General features: G+C 35.3%; 1 protein-coding gene across 8 annotated transcripts in view; it reads right to left on the bottom strand.

Annotated features, from left to right (window-relative positions):
• LOC105262572 (uncharacterized) overlaps positions 1-20154 on the bottom strand; it is a 736506-nt gene that overhangs the window by 567778 nt on the left and 148574 nt on the right. For 4 of the 8 annotated variants that reach the window (XM_059124817.1, XM_059124820.1, XM_059124823.1 and 1 more), the window contains one exon: positions 7162-7375. The exons of the other annotated variants lie outside the window; for them this stretch is intronic. Coding sequence is in view for 1 of the 4 variants with exons in the window: in XM_059124824.1 (XP_058980807.1) it covers positions 7368-7375 (8 nt within the window). In the remaining 3 variants the exon portion in view is untranslated. The remainder of the gene's footprint in view (positions 1-7161; positions 7376-20154) is intronic. 8 annotated transcript variants of the gene reach the window in all.

Below are 20154 nucleotides of genomic sequence, written 5' to 3'. Positions count from 1 at the left end.
TATGGTTATCATCACTTAAAGAACCAAACTCGAAATTAATTCGATGGAAAATAAAACTCAACGAATATGAGTTTAACAATTGCCACGTACAGGGCAAAGATAACAAAGTGGCGGATGCACTTTCAAGAATTACGTGTGAAGTAAACCTTTTCGAATGTAATGAATGTAATAAGGAATACACTCAGGCGACTAATCTGGGAATTCATAAAAGAATTGTACATCGAAACATTAGATTTGAATGTAACATCTGCAAACGGTTGTTCAGGCTGAAAAACTCTTTGAAACAACATTTCAAGAGCAAACACCCCAGAGAGAAACTTTCATATAAAGAGACCAACTCTGGTGATGATCAGGGAAATGGACCAAAGAAAATTAGGACAGTTTATGATAATGTTAAAAGAATACCTACGGTACATAGCGCCAATGCAGATGGTAGTGATTATATTCGAGTGACAGAAAAACCCCTAAATTATTACAGAAAACAAATTTTGTTGATAAACGGAAATGAGAATAGTTATGAGTTAATAGAAAAACACGATAAGAAGAGATATAAATTTATTTACAAAAATGATAAGGAAATTATTAAAAAAATAATAGATATTATAGAAAGCGAAGAAAACGTAGCAATCTATTGTGAGAACGAAAACATTTATCTGAAAATCCAAGATGAGGTAGTCAGAATGAGAAACATAAAAAAATTTGAGATATTTAGAACTTATAAATTATTAGAAGACGTTCATATAGAAAATCTAATGGAAATTATCATGAGACACCACAAATATGAAAATAACCATCCTGGAATAGAGAAGACTTACCAGGAATTGAAAAGTTTATACTATTATCCAAACATGAAACGTGAAATTACGAAGATAATTAATAACTGCGAAATTTGTAATTTTAAAATAGAGCGTAGACCAATTAGGCTACCTTACGAGAAGACAGAGACACCAAATGGACCCCATGAGATTTATCATGCTGACATTTGGTACATGAGCAAAGGTAATATGTATCTGACAGTCATCGACAAATTCTCCAAGTACGCTTTTGTGCAACAGATTGAGGAAAGAACACCTTTATGCCTAATTAAAGCTTTTACAATTACTTTTAATGTTATGAAAGCCCCGAAACTGCTGATAACGGATAATGAAACAGCATTAACAACTGCTATATTTAAGGATTTCCTAGATAAGAAAAATATTGAATTACATTTAACAACCCCAAATAGGCATACCGGAAATTCTGATATTGAAAGATTCCACAGCAGCCTAAATGAAAATATCCGTTTATACAGAAAACGTGAAGAAGAAAATGACATTGCTTATAACATTGATTTAGTTGTTCAATCCAACTATACATATAATAATACTATTCATCTTACTACAAAGAAGAAACCCATAGACATTCATTTTTCAGGAGGTAATGTTAATTTACAGGATGTTTATAAACAAATTGAAGAAACCAAAGAAAGGACTTTGGCATATCGCAATAAGGACAGAAAAGATGCAAACGTAAACCAAGAATTCAAGAAAACACCTAATGTACGGAAAATGGAGACAAGACATGAAAAAGTAGACGTTGAACAAATTGACGGAAAACGATACAAGACTATAAATAAAAACATGCGTATTTACAAGGATCAATTTATGAAACGTAAAAATCATTTCAGGTCTACGGACGTATTGGTGGATGATAATGATTATGGTGATAACCAACCCAGTACAAGCGCAGAAGCTAGAAATCTCTGATTTGAACTATGGAAATGGTTTCAGCTTACTAGAAATCGGACAGACAAAGCTCATTGCAGGATATGATATCATTCTTCATATTTTTAATGTAACAAAATATGACACCTATATTAATACCCTTAAGCTGGAAATGTACTATAGTAGGGATTCATCGTTAGATCATCAGATTGATCATCTACGGACAAAACTTGATACCATAATTCCCCACAACCGTGATAAAAGAGGACTATTAAATATTGAAGGAACGGGTATGAAATATTTATTTGGGACTATGGACGATGACGACAAATTAGATATTGAAAGCAAATTAAAGATACTCGAGACAAACACACATAATGCAATAACTCAAAGCAATAATCAGATTCAGATAAATAGACAATACGATGAACAACTGGAAAAACTGACTACACTCTACAACTCACAAACGGCTAAACTGACCAGAGACTTTTCAGAACTAAGAAACATCTCACTCCAACAACGAAGAGACATAAAGTTAGAACAATTTAGATATCAACTAGCGCACTTAGAAAAAATTATTGACAGTGTAGAAGAGATAATGTTAACATCTACTTTGGGTCTCTTAATCAGAAATATCCTCACAGATGAGGAAATCAGAAAAAGTAATATTACATTTGAAAGATTACAAGGCATTAGATTGGCAGTAGCGACGGCTGGAAAGAACATTATTTTTATAGTACGTGTCCCAAATATGACCGATGAAATATATCATAAATTATTCATTCAACCGGTTCCTAACAAAAATGGAGTGGAAATTTATTTAAAAGATAGGGAATACCTGACAAAAAATGGAATGTTATACACTAATACTAACGAGTTAGATGACTTAAAAAGGATTGAAGATAACTGTATCGAATACATATTCAAAGAAGATGATATGCATTGTACCTACAAGAAAAATAAAAAGAAAATTGTAATTGAAGCAGATACCAACATAATATTTGCTATAAATATGTTGAATGAGCAAATTGAACAAGATTGTAATCAAATACCTATAAATCTTACAGGAAACTATGTAATTAAAATTGAAAATTGTAAAATAAAATTAATGAAAAGGTGGTACGATAGAAATTTATACGGAGAAAATATTATTTTGCCTAATCCTCCAAGAGACATTAATGTAACCGAAGAAGATAATATGTCTATGCAGGAACCCCAGTTCCACCATATCAAAAACTTAGAATATATTGATGAAATAAAAATAAATCAAAAAACAACAAGTAATATTACATACGTACTAATAACCTTTATAATAATAATTGTAATAACTTACCTTTATGTAAAATTAAGAATAAAGAAAACTATCAATGAGACGATAATTTTTTTGCCACCTCTTCCTTCAGAAAATGGGCAAAGATCTTCGTCCGGGGGAGTTATGACAAAGCCAACAACTAGTCATAGTTTGCCACTTCAACTTCTGTAGGAGATTTTCTCACACTTATAATTGAAGTAAATTCAAATCCAAATTTTAGCAACTCAAGCAAAATTTATGATTTTGCTTGATCCGAATAAAGAACATTTTAAACAAAGAGAATCTCCAATGACATTCTTCACAATTCAATTAAAATGACCACCCACGAAGCACAGATTGAATTGCGAAGAAATAAACAAATTCCCCCAACATACATTTTAAGATTAAGCTACACTTGTGTAAACAATGAAACTATTGAGTATGCATTTTGTGCACAAAATGATACTCGCATAACCAATTGTACGGAATTATTTTAAGAATAAAGTCAGTCTAAAATTCAAATCAAAAACGGAAAGTCGTTTTATTTAAAAATCGGATAATATTAGATTTACGCAAAAAATTTTATTATCTTATTTAAAATTATATATATATATATATATATATATATATATATATATATATATATATATATATAAGTAAAGTAATTTATTTAATGTAGCAATCCATTAATTATTATAATAAATTGCAATCAACAATCTACATATAACAAATTCAAAGCATACCTAATTGTCTAACTGGCTTTCCTCTTGATATCCTCAGATTGACACTTCATGATAAAAAATGGTTTTTGTAGTGCGTACTGGATTCTAGTTCCGGTGGAAGAACATTGTATATATAGGTCCACGTTTTTGTATAGCCTCCATATAGCAGAACCTCCGATGTTCGGTATTTTGGTTGTTTTAGCAATATTTGATAATGGATTGGTGTAAAATTTTATTATTTGTAGTTCATAATGGGTTCTACAATCAGTGTCAAAGCATTACTCATATTGGTCTACTATTTCCATATATTCATTTAGAGAACTACCTTCGGGTTTTCGGCATCATTTATTCTGGGATGATTTTAAAATAGGGAGTATACTGTCAAAACTATCTGGCTGCCACAATGAACAATAACCGATCGAAGCAACAGCTTTGAAAAATAGCAATTCAACTGTATACAGATCATCTCTAGTCAAAGGACCAGATTTATAAATGAAATTCGTGCGGAATCTCTGGCGCGTATGAGAGGTGAATCGATAAACTAGGAAGAGGGCACTACCAGAATTGCTTCTAAGGACATGAAAGCACTTCTAAGACGCCTAGGAATTCAGACAAAATGGTAAATTGACTAAAATAGACGTATTTTCGAGTGTAGTGTAATCTACTGTTAATACCGCATGATACAACAGCTGTTGAACAATATATTTTATCAGCTGTTATTTAGCATTTGTTTTATTGTTTACAATTAAGGGCAATAGTTTATAAGTTAATAGAAAATAAGTAAAATCCCGTTATTCATGTATCTATGTAGGACATTTTTATAATAGAAATCAATCAATTATCTGCCGATCTGTCGGCACAAAGAAAAAGTGTTCTAAATTATATATATATATAAGGGTTTTTCGAAAACCCAATCTGTTCCTAGTTTCACGTTATTTTTCTTTAGAGATATGCTCGTGTGATTTTCTTTAGAAGGTGCAGTTACTGGATATTTTTTTAGTGATGGGCAAGTTAAAACAGTTTTCGTAGAACTGAAGTCACCTATAAATTTGTTTTTTCTCAACTGAATTCCAGTGCATGTATGTAATTATCTTCATTGTTTTGCGACATGGTGCAAACTCTAAAATATTTTTTAGCAATGTTTTGCACTTCATTGTTATTTATAACTGGAAACCACAAAGTATCTTGTAACATAAATTTTTAAGTCTCGGGAAATATTTCTCGTTTCGGAGTGTATATAATTGCCTGCATATTTGTGATTTTGCCTGGCTATATACAACACTGTAATCATCAACATTCCTGATTTGATGTTATATTCATAGTAAACTTTAATTGCAAAAATTGATCGTGAAAACTGTACATAAATGAAAAGCGAACGGCTGCAGGAGAACGCGCGTCATTGTAAGATTATGCTTAATTAAGATATATGTTATCAAAAACCTTATTGTGATTATAAGAAATTTGACTTTGAATGTAGCAATCCATTAATTATTATAACAAATTGCAATCAATAATCTACAAATAACAAATTCAAAACATATCGAATTTATGTTGTCATGATTGACTTGCCTACCTACCTGTCTTACTGGCTTTTCTCTTGATATCCTCAGATTGACACTTCATGATAAAAAAATGTTTTTTTATATCCTCCATATAGCAGAACCTCCGATATTCAGTATTTTAGTTGTTTTAGCCATATTTTATAATGGATTTGTGTAAAATTTTATTGTTTGCAGTTCATAATGGGTTCTACAATCAGTGTTACAGCATTATTCATATTGGCCTACTATTTCCACTATTCATTTTGAGTGCTACCTTCGGGTTTTGGGCATGGTTTATGCTGGAATGATCTTAAAATAGGGAGTATACTCTCAAAACTAGCTGGTTGCCACAATGAACAATAACCGATCGAAGCAACAGCTTTTAAAAATGGCAATTCGACTAAAAAATGATTAGATGTTTCATGGACACTAGTGCGTTGTATTAATTTGGATAGAATGCATTTTGGCACAACTGAATTTAACTATTTCTATCTGTATACAGTTCATCTCTAGTTAAAGGACCAGATTTATAAATGGAATTCCTGCGGTATATTAGGCGCGTATGAGAGAGTTGAATCGATAAACTAGGAAGAGGGCACTACCAGAATCGCTTCTAGGGGCATGAAAACACTTCTAAGACGCCTTGGAATTCAGACAAATGGGTAAAGTGACTAAAATAGACTTATTTTCGAGTGTAGTGTAATCTACTGTTAATACCGCATGCTACATCAGCTATTGAACAATATATTTTATCAGCTGTTATTTAGCATTTGTTTTATTGTTTATATTTCAGGATAACAGTTTATAAGATTTATGATTTTATCTGCCGATCTGTCGGCATAAAGAAAAAAACTATTTTTTTGAGCACTCTAAGGTGCTCTAAATTAAAACAGAAAAAAATCTACTAGTGGCTAGTGGAGTTTTCAAGCGCCGGCTAAAAACAGTATGCAGATTTTTTCACATAAGTGTCTCCATCACATGGCGATCCTGCTAAATTCAGAAATATTACTTTTGGAAGCCGAGATTCCAGGCCATTCCAGCTCGCTAGACAGCAAAGAAGAAAAGAGGACACTTTAACTCGGTTTTCAAGTACCGAAAAGTCGAAACACAGAAGAGGTGGCAAAATAGTGAAATAGCGGCGACAATTAGCCAATTCCACCATGGAATACAGCATCCGAGCTATGGATTCTCGTTGAAAAAATTGAGACACAAATGCCAAACAAGAATAAATTTAACACTGATAAATAAAACACAAAAACAATCACTAAAATCATGTTGTTTTTTTCTATTCAAAAAGAAGATAACACATAATATATTATACATAATAGAACAGTGTTGGCTTGTTTGTTCGGGATAACGTAGTATTTTGTTGTTGCAAAATGGCCAGGCTTTATCCCTTTATTTTTGTTTTCATAAAAACAACGTTTGTTTATCAGTGGAGAACGATTGTAATGTTTGATCTGGCGATCCAATTTTCTATACTTCAAGAAGAAAGGTGGCGTTTCATTGATGTGACGACATCGATAGGTTTTAATTATCGAGATCGATTAGGTCGATGTCGTCATCTATCGGGTTTGATGTATTCCCAACATCCCGGGCCCCTTGCCCTGGTGCAACAGTTAATGCCGTTGCTATTTTTTCAAGTACCCTCAAAATCCTGTCCATCATTTCTGACAGCTGCATTGATGGCTTTTCTTCCGGGTTTTCTACGGGCTCTTGCCGTGGTTGTTGTGCTACATGTTGACATTGTTTTTTATTTTGTATTTGGTTTTTCGTTGCTGTTTATTGTTTTTTGGTATTTTATTCCTATCAATCTGTGGTCTAGTCAGATGTTGCTTGCGTTTTTTTTTTTTTTTTTTTTTTTTGCCTTAGTGAAGTTTCTGTGACAGTGTGTGCGTTCTTACGTTGAAGCTGTGCAGGAATTGTTGTTGCTGTTGATTTTGATACGCTCTTTGGTTGGCATACGGGTGAAATGTTGCACACCCTATATTGGTGCCAGTTACACTATTGGTGCCACTACGGTGCGATGCAGCATCGTATGGCCAGGAAGAAAATCTTGTTCAGGTGACATACTTCATCAGACTTGCTTCACCTTGGCCCATATTCATGATTATGTAACTGCAAGAAATATATTGAAAGAAAAGATATAAAAAAATGTACCATTCAACATTAGACATTTAATCATGATTTTGACACACATACACATATATTACATTTCTACTGACAACCACTGACTGGGAGTACACAAAAGTTCACAATAAGACGAGATATGATACCTGTTGTAGTTTTAACATCAACTACTGTTATGTGTTCACCGTGCCCTTCATGCACTTTTACCACACGTCCCATTTTCCAGTCATTTGGAGATAGAAGTTCATCCTTGACGTGTACCAAGTCATTCTCTCGAATATTTCGTTTAGAATATTGTCATTTGAATCTTTTATGGAGTTCCTGGATATATTCTATTTTCCATTTCTTAGTAAAGGTATGATGTAAGGCTTTTATTTTTCCCAACGATTTATCAGCGATAAATCGTCATTTGGCATTTCCGGAGCGAATAATAATGGCCTCTGACAATGGTGTTAAAGGCATAGAATTTAAAACGCCCTCTTTTTTCAATAACATCGTGGCAAATTCCTCAAAATTGAATTTCCTTTCAGACATAACATTTTTGAAGTTTGTCTTTAAACTTTTATCTCCTGCTTTCCATAATCCTCTCATATGTGGGGCGCTAGGTGGAATAAACTTCCACTACAAAAGTAAAGAGAAGTGACAAAGAAATTCTCTCTAAAGGCAATGCAGCCATTATCTGTGATTTCAACTTTTGTTTGTACCTTGCACAAACACACAATTATGTACAACTTTTTTAACGGTTCTTCTTAATCTTGGAATGTAAAATTGCCTTTGAACCGTGGACATCATTAGTATTTCATCAACAGGCATTAATGTTTTATGAAAAAATTCCAGGAATATATTTCATAAATGAGACGAACCTGCCATTATTATTGGAAATCCTTCGTCATTGGATATATTTGCATTGGCTAGACGTTCATTTGCTCTCATTACCCCATTATCATCCAAAAAAGGAATCAACGCACGTAGCGGACTTTTCCGTGATATAATTGTCGAATTATTTTAATCATTGTGTTCTTGTTGATAATGAACCCTTTTAGCCATTCATACAAGAATCATCTTAGCCTGATTCAACTCATGTTGAGAGTGAAGCTTTCCACTTCCTACCTCTGAATATTCATTTTTTCTTCGCTTATTCTTCATACGATACATATGTCCTATAATCCACAAAGTTTTGTTACAAGAAGATACATTTTTAATCATATCTTTATAATCATCTTTCTCAATAATTGGTGCACAGTGTACTTCAATATTCCGCTTTTCTAATGGATCTTTCGAAACCATATTAGATTCTGGACAATTATTACCAGTACTTAATAACCAAATTGGGCCATTACCACCATAACAAACATTTACTTAGCTCTACAGAATGACAACCTCTTGTTCCAATGTCTGCTGGATTACATTTCGAAGAAACGTGTATCCATGTTGCATTTTCGATATTTTGGAATATAGTTGCGGTTCTATTTGCAACATAATATTCCATGTGATTGGATGTTTTTGCAACCATGCCAATACAAGTGTTGAATCTGTCCACATGTGGACAGAATAACTTTTCTTATCTATTTTGGAGACAACATACTTCACCAGAGATGAGAGCAATACGGCACCATTACAGCTCTAATCTTGGCAAGCTTACTCTTTTTAATGGAGCAACTTTACTTTTCGATAATTACAAGCTTGCTGATGACTTTGATTCTGTGTTCATTCGAACGTATACTGCGGCACAATATACTTTCTCAGAAGCGTCACAAAATCCAAGAGAGTGTATATTTCCCTCTATGCAATAATAAATAAGATATTTGAATAGAATCAAGACTTGAAAATTGATCCAAAAAAGTTTCCCATTTAGCGCACGTAGATGAGCTTACTTTTTCATCCCAATTAACACCTTCTAACCAAAAATTTTGCAACAAAATTTTGCCGTTATCTTTTTTAACGGAAATCCAAAGCACAAATTTTTCCGCCTTCAAAGCCGAGGCAAGAGTATGAGTGTCAATACATCATCAACATATGTCTGATTTTTAATTATTTTCCATGCAATTAGGCATTTATCGCTTGACTCTTCTGCCAATTGCAAAAATGCGCGAATCGCCAAATAAAGTGCACAGCTTATACCAAAGGTAATAGTACACAATTCATAATCTTCGACCTTCTTTTCTATGTAATGTTCTCTGGTATTGGCGATCAGAATCATGAACCCATATCTGTCGGTACATTTGTTCAATGTCACCGTTGAACACAACTTATACAAGCGCCAATTCAAAATTACAGACACTAAATCATTTTCATTTTTTAGTATAAGAATAGCACTTTACTACTAGAACTTTCTGTGCGAAAGACTGCATAATGCGGTAAATAATATGACAAATATTTTCCATCAGTGCATATTTCTCTTAATTCGGTGGGTTTCATATGACCCAATGACAAATATCCATTTATTACTTCATTATATGACTCCTCGAGGTCTACATTCTTGCTTAACTTGACTTCCATATGTTCATATTGTTTCTTTGCCTTTAATCTGGTGCATTTTTTAGAGAAAGGTAATTTTTTGTCGAATCTTCCATCTGATCGACGGCGTAAAATTTCTCACAATATTCGTCCGATTTCGTGAAAATAGGCGCTTCACTCATTTCTTTTTGTTCCCAAAACCTTCTCAATAATGATCTAATGTCATCTTCAAAATTATTTTTATTTCTATAGAATCTAAACAAATTTCATTGCCGATATTGGCCCATATGTTACCCAATATGTTCTTTTTAACTCCCTCTATGATTATATTTAGGATAACATCGCTTCCTATAAGCATATCAATTTGAGCAGAAATCATAAAGCCTGGATCTGCTAATTTCAAATCCTTAATACTTCCTGTTTAACTCAGGGGAGTGGGGCTTCGATAGCGGCAAGAGCAACAAAACTCCCCAGAGTTATTATGATGTGAGATGAATGATGTGTAGATGAGAGATGAGGGTGCGATGCGGGTGATTCGCGTGTGTGGTGTGTAAAGGAAAGAAAATATACAAGAAATAAAACACAAGGATTAATTAGTATAAATTCAATATGTATCCATGTTTTTATTGGTGATTCTTTCTTTTCTAACAATAAATTACCTTCAGTAATTGGGGTGGCGACAGATTCCTGTGTTCTTTCGCTTACGTTTCTCAAAGACAAGTGAACGCAATGGTTCTAAGTGACCGCTGAGGGTCCCATGTCTGTCTACAACTACAACTGCTTCCAATGAGAGCAAGGTGGGCCTACCGACAACAACCAATGCCCAGCGACGATCCGCTCACTACGGTGTCCGCCAGGGGAGTTGTAGAGGAGATGCCTGTGCGCCAATCAGCATCCGTGATTGATCGAGCATTGGAAAGTTGTGGTGGAACGTATCGAACTTATACATTCCGGCCCCCTTGCTAGAACTACGGGTCTAGCAATTAATATCAATTTATTATAAGTTAGGAAAGAACGTAAATTCAGATTCCTAAGTGAGCTATAGTTGCAGATTTTCAAATTATCAAAGCGATATAACGAATTATAAATAGATGCGATTTACTATTACATGTTTAGCGCAAGTTACTATTTCAACAAAAATTGGATTTTAAAAATGCAATGGTTTTCTTGATTAGTCGATTTCAATTTTCGGTGCAAGATTACGTTACAGTCGAGGGGGGGATTGAACCGGTGAGAATGTACCCGAAAATAGACTTTTGTGCCAGCAACGAATCCAAAACAATTTTTCGGGGTTCAGCTTCCAGAATTTTGGGATACAAGTCAGCGCCAAGTAGCAAATATATTGGGCTGTCATCGAAAGAATCTGCTAATTCAAGATAAGGAATTCGAGTCTTCAAATTACAAAAAGATGGTGACGAGAACAACTTCCCCTTTACGTTGGGTAAGACTAACGCTTTTGTTTCCACAATTCTAGATGCGTTTTTAGGGGAAGACAACTTAAGCAAACAAACTTCTTTTGGCGAATTAAATTTAGATTTGATTTTCAAAGGACAAGTTGAAATTCCAATTGCATTTTTGTGTTTCTTACTTACAATCGATGCTATAGAGGAAGGATCTACAATTGCACGAGTAGTGTACGATTTACCATCATTAACAATATTTACAAGTGCAGTTCCCAAGAGCACATTATCTTCAGTGGTGTTGGGAGTCTGACAATTTGAATTATGTTTAGCAGAAGGTGGGTGCGTTTTAGAAGACTTAGGTCCTCGATTTTGACCTTCGTAAAAGCCGGAGGGGTGTTTAAACCTCGACTTTTGACTTTTGTAAAAGCCGGAGGTACCTTCTTAGATTCCAAAACTACTTTTTGTGATGTTGAAACAACTCTACTAATTTGTGGCCGGTGATGGAGGCTGTGATGCCTTTGTTTGCACGATTTGCAACTATTTGTGCTGTGACAATTTTTAACAGCATGACCACGAGGTAGGCAATTTATACAACACTTATTCTTCTTGAGAATCGAAAATTTGTCCTCAAACGAAAGATTTATAAAGGAAGAACATGACTCTGGTTAGAACAAATGGGACAATTACTATTCGACAATGAACTAGTAGACCGAGAGACACGCACAGATTTTGGCCCATATGCCAATGGCTTTTTAATGGTGAAACTAGATGTACAAACATGCTCTGATGCCAACGATCTAGTGGAGCAGCAAGAAAGTTCAACGCTTTTTGGCAACAACGATTTCTTTGTAGATATAGAACTAACATTCTTTGATGACAACGAGGAATTGGGAGAAACAACGTTGGTGGCTGGATTTTTTCACAAATTTTGAATACATTGTAAAGTTTGTATTCTTTCTGTGAGAAAAGCATCTAGGTCTGGCCAGGAAGGCAACAACGACTTATTTTTGAGATTTTGCTCCCACACAGTCAAGGTGTTTAAGGGCAAGCGCTGCAAACAAATATGTACAATAATCGGATCCCACTGATCCGTGGCGATGTCATAGACGGCCATTGCAGCGAGACAACTATTTATTCCACTTTGAATATTTTTCAAACCTTGACTAGTTTCTATATCTATGAAAGTAATATCAAACAAGTTTTTGATATGACTGTTCACCACGATGCGCTTATTATCATACGCATCTGACAAAGCTTTCCATGCTAAGGGGAAACTACAATTTGTGAGTGGTAATCTGCAAACAATTTCGCGAGCCTTACCGGTAGTCTTCTGCCTAAGATAGCAAAGACGTTCTACATTTGAAAGACGTGCATTTTTAACAAAGAAGGTGGTAAATAGATCGCGAAAGGTAGGCCAAGAAATAAAATCTCCAGCAAAAATTTCGATATCAATTGGTGGTACTACAAAACAATGACTATCGAAGGGTGGATTGGAGCAACTATTATTGGGGGAAGATTTGGAGAAAGCATCAACGGGTGGAGAAACAGACTGCACAGGAACCGATACGTTAGGTTCGCTCAAAAGCAAGCCTGAAGGTTGCGTAACATTAGCATTAGTTGCAGAAGTACAATTATCACAAGGAGCAGACTGAGAAGTTACAGCAGTAGGGCTATTATCACTATTTGGAAATTTGAGGCGATCGAGGTGCTTGTTGATAGTAGTCAAACACCAATGATATGCAATAAAAGTACTATTGAATTTATCCTCAACGACATCAATATTTTCAAACTGTGCAGTCTCGGATGCCGTGAGGTAGTTTTTGCACTCAGTGTAAGTGTGCAAGTCCTTATCCCACAATTCTCGAATTTCTGATAGACGAATTTCGAGGCTGCAAACTGTGAAATGTGTGGCATCAATTTGTTCAAAATAGTCTACACTCTTCAGAACAATGTCAACGGCTCTAGTAAAACGTGTGAGCGGAGTGATCGACATTGTGTTGCTAAATTTATAACAAAAAAATACAAGCGGTATGCAAAACAAAGAAAATTTGAACAAGGGTTGCTATTGTTGAAAGGAAACGAGAAAATTTGCAAAACTAAAAACCTCCAAATACTTCAAGAAAGTTATAAATATTGTTCAATAGGAGAGAAATCAAGAAAATCTTTTCCTATGTGACAAATATTACTAAAATTGCTCCAATATCAATAAATTAAGAAAATGAATGCGTTGGTTATGCCAATGATAGGGTATTTTTTCAAAATGTATGACAAATTTCCAAAAATTTACCCCAGTACGATATTTATACAAAGACAGTCGAAATGTGCTGCAAATTGAGTAGCTCTAAAGAATATTTAATGCAAATTTTGGCAATTTTTACAAGATTATGCCGATAGTAGGGTGTATTCTTCCAAAAAATACCCAAACCCTACAGAGATTCACAAATAGTACTAACAACTATTAATAAATTACCCAAAGAATTGAAGAAAATAGCCACAAACTAAAAGTTTCAACGAATATATTTTGCTGGAATATGTGCAACAAATGCCGAATGTAGGGTGAATTTGTCCAAAAATTCCAAAAACCCTACGTAGAGTTGCAAACGTTAAATAATACTTACAAATTATGCAAAACTAGCCAAAAAACGATAAATTTTCACTAATATTTGTTGCTAAATATTTCTGCAAAGAATGCCGAATGTAGAGTGAATTTGTCCAAAAATTCCAAAAACCCTACAACCACTTGATAATATTTCAATAAATTATCAAAAAATAGATTCTAAAATAAGTTACAAAAATTCACAATTTTTACTGTTTTACCCACTGTGTCGAACCAACAACGGATATCGCACAAAGAGGAATAAAACACAAGCGACGTCGGCAGAGAAATTACTATGCGTAAGCAGCTACGCACCCACACAACAAGCGACGCCACCAACGATCCAACAGTGAGAGTTGGAGATCAAAACAATTTGTTGTTATTTTTACTGTATATCAAACCGACGCTAAAAAGGGCGCGTGGAATGATGAAGTATTTTTGTTGCAATTTTTGGCAATGCAACTTCTCAAGTGAGAATTGATCGACGGTTAGAAACAAACGAAGAAGAATTGCAACAACAATAAATGCGAGTTGGTGACGACGACAAAGTAACCACTCGACAGATGGATACACTGTTATTGCAAGTGTGTTGTTATTGGTAATTAGAAACAAACAATTCTCTTTGAAGGGCTCAACCTTTGAAACGTGAAGGGGGATAACAACAGCGAACGTTTGGTTGGTGAGAAATTGAACAACAAATAAAGCAAACGACCTAATATAAAAGAATGTGCATGTATGCTGTGGTGATGTACCAATGTGGTGATGTAAATTTTTCTTCAGCTAAGGCGACGGAGTAGAGCAACAACGAGGGGGACACTTTCTATTCTCACAAAGGGTTCAACATTTGAAAAGAGAGTTAGAAATGGAAATAATGAACGAAGCAGAGCAAGAGCATCAAATATTTTTGTATGATCAACGCGACGAAGGATGATCAGTACAAAGAAAGCTAATTATTGTCACAACAACAGAACTACTTTTTGTGGGGGAATGCACTTAGTTAACACAAGAAGTGTTAATACGAGTCGACCAACTGACTTGTTCTTAAGCGAAAAGCAATTGTATGATCAACGCGATGTTGGATGATCAGTACAACGAGTAATATTTTTTGCAAAGACGAGAGTGGACTGTATTTCATATGTTACACGCGCGTATAGCAATTGAGATTCGACCAAACCGAAACAATTTAAATATTCACTAAGAAACCGCGGGTAGCTCACTTCAAATGGTAATCTGAATTTACGTACCTGTTTCTTAGTGTTGATTATAGAGATGAAAGAGAATTCAGTGATTTCTCCATGCAATACAGGGAGCAACGACAAGGGGATGGCTTCTATCCTGCTCGATGCGACCAATGTATGTTTAACTCAGGGGAGTGGGGATAATGGGTTCGATAGCGTCACGACAACAAAAACTCCCCAGAGTTTTTAATGTGATATGAGAGGTGATGTGTTGTGTAGGTGAGAGGTTTGGTGCGGTGCGGGTGATACGAGTGTGTGATGTAAAGAAAGAAATATGACAAGAAATAAAACAAAGATAAATTAGTATTAATTCTTAATATAATTTATGCTTTATTTGTTCTTTCTTTTCAAACAACAAAATTACCTCTTTTCAAATATGGTGTTGGCGACCGACAACAACCGATGCCCAGCGACGGTCCGCTCACTACGGTCTCCGCCAGGGGAGTTGTAGAGGAGATGCCTGTGCGCCAATCAGCATCCGTGATTGATCGAGCATTGAAAAGTTGTGGTGGAACGTATCGAACTTATACATTCCGGCCCCCTTGCTAGAACTACGAGTCTAGCAATTAATATCACTTTATTATAAGTTAGGAGAGAACGTAAATTCAGATTCCTAAGTGAGCTATAGTTGCAGATTTTCGCATTTTCATCAAAGCGATTACCGATAGATTCCGTCTACAATTTCAATATTTAGCGCAAATAATTCATGTTTTCAGCAAATTTCGGTTAGGATACGATTCTTTTTTTAAATTGGTCGATTTCAATTCTTGATGCAAGATTAGGTTACAGCCGCGGGAGGTAATGAACCGGTAAGGATATACCCAAAAATAGACTTTTGGGCCAGCAAAGAATCCAAAACTTCTTTTGGAGGTTCAGCTTGTAAAATTTTAGGATACAAGTCAGCGCCAAGTAGCAAATCTATTGAGCTATTATCGAAAGAATCCGCTAAATCTAAGTTAGGAATCCGAGTTTTCAAATTGCTAACAGATGGTGACGAAAACAATTTCCCCTTAACGCTTGGTAAGACTAATACATTCGTTTCTATAGTCTTAGATGCATTTTTAGGGGAGGACAACTTCAGAGAGCAAACTTAATTTTTAGATTTAGATTTTTCTAAAACACGAGTTGTAATGCAAAGTGCATTTTTGAGTTTCTTGCTAACAATTGATGCCTTGGAAGAAGGATCTACAATTGCTCGAACAGTGTACGATTTGCCATTATGAACAATGTTTACTAGTGCAGTTCCCATTAGCACATTATCTTCAATGGTGTTGGGAGACTGGCTGGAACTATTTTTAGCAGAGGGTAGGTGCATTTTAGAGGTGTTTTGATCTCGACTTTTGACCTTTGTAAAAGCCGGAGGGGAATTGGGACCTCGACTTTTGACTTTGGTAAAAGCCGGAGGTAACTTTTTAGATTTCAAACCGAGTGCTTGGGAAGGCATGCAGGATGATGAAGAGTGACTTTTTGTAAAATTAGTAGATACCAGAGATGGTTTGGATAAAGTGTCTGTAACAACTCTACTAGTTTGTGGTCGGTGAAGAAGGCTGTGGTGCCGTTGATTGCAAGATTTGGAACTATTGGTACTTCGACAATGTTTAACTACATGGCCACGAGAAAGACAATTTATACAACACTTATTCTTTTTCACAATTAAGAATTTGTCCTCAAACGAAAGTTGTATAAACTGTGGGCAAAGTCTGAGAATATGACTTTGGTTAGGACAAGTTGAGCAATAAGCGTTTGGCCGAGGAGGAGGAGCAACACATTCTGACTCATGTACCAATGACTTTTTAATGACTGAACTAGATGTACGAACATGCGTGGATGCCAACGATCTAGTGGAGGAGTGATGAGGTGAAACACTGTTTGACGATAACGATTTCTTTGCAGGCCTGGGAGGATGAACATTCTTTGGCCACAATGATTTAGTAGATGGAATAGGAGAGGAGGCTATTTTGGGCAAGTACTTTTCTATGGACTGATTTTCCTGTATGCCCTGAATACACTGCAAAGTTTGTATTCTGTTTGTGAGGAAAGCATCTAAATCTGGCCAGGAAGGCAACAACGACTTATTTTTGATGCTTTGCTCCCACAAAGTCAAGGTGGTTAAAGGCAAGCGCTGCAAACAGATATGTACAAGAATTGGATCCCACTGATCCGTGGCGACGTCATAGACGGCCATTGCAGCAAGGCAGGTATTTATGCCACGTTGGATAGTTTTCAATCCCAAACAAGTTTCAAACTTTAAAAGTGGAATATCAAACAAACTTTTTATGTGACTATTCACCACGATGCGATTATTATCACACGCATCCGACAAAGCTTTCCACGCTAAGGGGAAACTACAATTTGTGAGTGGAAATCTGCAAACAATTTCGCGAGCTTCACCGGTAGTCTTCTGTCTTAGATTGAAGAGACGTTCTATGTTTGAAAGGCCTGAATTACTAACGAACAGTGTGGTGAATTGGTCTCGAAAAGTTGGCCAAGATACAAAATCTCTAGCAAAGACTTCTATATTAATTGGTGGCAAGGGCAGACAATGCTTATCGAAGTGAGGATTTGAACTAATTTGATAGGCGGAAGATTGTAAACAAGCTTTAACGGTGGGAATAGCTGACTGCACAGAAACCGGTTCAACGAGACTATCCAAAAGCAGCTCGGAAGGAAGGAAGGATGTACTTTTTGAGACATCAGGCGTAGTTCGGTTTTCTACATTAGGACTTGAAGCAGATGAGGACTGAGGAGCCACAACAGGAGAACCATTATCATTGATTGAAGATTTAAGGCGATCAAGATGCTTGTTTAAGGTGGTCAAACACCAATGGTATGCAATAAATGCATTATTGTATTTATCCTCAACGACATCAATATTTTCAACCTGTGCAGTCTCGGATGCCGTGAGGTATTTCTTACACTCAGTGTAAGTGTGCAAGACCTTATCCCACAATTCTCGAATTTCTGATAGACGAATTTCGAGGCTGCAAACTGTGAAATGTGTGACATCAAGTTGTTCAAAATAGTCTACACTCTTCAGAACAATGTCAGTGGCTCTTGCAATGCGAGTGAGAGGGGTAATTGACATTTTTTAACAAAAAAGGAAATTATTAAACTTCAGTCAGGTGATGAAATCGGAAAAGAAAGCTTAGCTAAATAGGAGATAATTTAAGAGAACTTCCCCTAGGTGACAGAAATTACTTTAATTTAAAACAGAAGGTAAAACTTTACTAAACTTCACCCAATATCAAGTAAGTTTAGATTTTTAACACCTAAGCAATGTCAGCTGTGAAATCTTTTGTAAAACTTATGGACAATTTCCAAAAATCATACGACGAGCTCGATATTTCTGCAAAGATTTATCAAATTTTCTGCAAAATTAAGTAACTTCACCAAATATTTAATGCTAAACTGATTAAAGTTTTTTAGTTGAGGCCGAAAGTAGGGTGTATTTTTCCAAAAAATACCCAAACCCTACGAAATCGCAAATAGTACTAACAACTATAAATTAAGTTGCCCAAAAAGAATTGAAGAAAATAGCCACAAAAGAATATTTTCAACTAATGTTTGTTCTGAAAATATCTACAAATAATGTCTAATGTAGGGTGAATTTGTCCAAGAATTCCAAAAACCCTACTAGGTTGCAATTATTCAACCAAATGTTAAATAATATTTACAAATTTTGCAAATATAGCAAGAAAAAACGATTAATTTTCACCAATATATGTTGCTAAATATGCCTGCAAAGAATGTCGAATGTAGGGTGAATTTGTCCAAAAATTCCAAAAACCCTACTACCACTTGATAATATTTCAATAAATTATCAAAAAATTGATTCTAAAATAAATTACAAAATTCACAATTTTTCTGATTTACCCCACTGTGCCGAACCAACAACGGATATCGCACAAAGAGGAATAAAACACAAGCGACGTTGGCAGAGAAATGACTATGTGTAAGCAGCTTTGCACCCACATAACAAGCGACGCCACAAACGATCCAACAGTGAGTGTTGGGGATCAAAACACTTTGTTGTTATTTTTACTGAATATCAAACCGACGCTAAAAAGGGCGCGTGGAATGATGAGATATTGTTGTTGCGATTTTTGCCTATGCAAATTCTTAAGTGAGAATTGATCGACGGTTAGAAACAAACGAAGAAGAATTGCAACAATAATAAATGCGAGTTGGTGACGACGACAAAGTAACCAATCGACAGATAGATGCACTGTTATTACAAGTGTGTTGTTATTGGTAATTAGAAACAAACAATTCTCTTTGAAGGGCTCAACCTTTGAAACGTGAAGGGGGATAAGAACAGCGAACGTTTGGTTGGTGAGAAATTGAGCAACAAATAAACCAAACGACCTAATATAAAAGACTGTGCATGTATGCTGTGGTTATGCAAATTTTTCTTCAACTAAGGCGAGGGAGTAGGGCAACAACGAGGGGAACAATTTTTTGTCAAATGAGACTTTCTTTTCTCACAAAGTGTTCATTTGAAATGAGAGTTAGAAAACGAAACGAATGAACGAAGCGGAACAAGAGCACCAGATATTTTTGTATGATCAACGCGACGACGGAGATCAGTACAAAGAAATCTAATTATTTTTACAACGACAGAATTACTTGTTGTAGGGGAATGCACTTAATTAACACAAGAAGTGTTAATCTAAGTCGACCAACTGACTTGTTTCCAAACGAAAGGCAACTGTATGATCAACGCAACGTAGGTTGATCAGTACAATGAATAATATTTTTTTTATGCTAAGACGAGAGTGGACTGTACTTGATATGACGCACGCGAGTTACGTACCTTCACCCTAATGTTGCCATTAACGCTGACGACGACATCAGCATTATAGTCCAGAAATACTTGAAATAATAACATAACAACGATCGCACTGATTTTGCTTCCGTTGCCAATGCTAAATCAATATTTCGAAACAATAAATTCTGAATCAGCTAAACCAATAAAATCAATAATATACAAAATAAGCATAATCGATAATATACGGAATAAGCATAAACAAAACGTTTTTAAAGTCAACAGAAAGCAGCAACAATGTTACACAA

The sequence above is a fragment of the Musca domestica genome, unplaced genomic scaffold (genome assembly GCF_030504385.1).
Source record: "Musca domestica strain aabys unplaced genomic scaffold, Musca_domestica.polishedcontigs.V.1.1 30, whole genome shotgun sequence".
Lineage (NCBI taxonomy): Eukaryota > Metazoa > Arthropoda > Insecta > Diptera > Muscidae > Musca > Musca domestica.
Note: the sequence above shows the minus strand (reverse complement) of the source record. Positions and strands in the feature narration are given on the sequence as shown.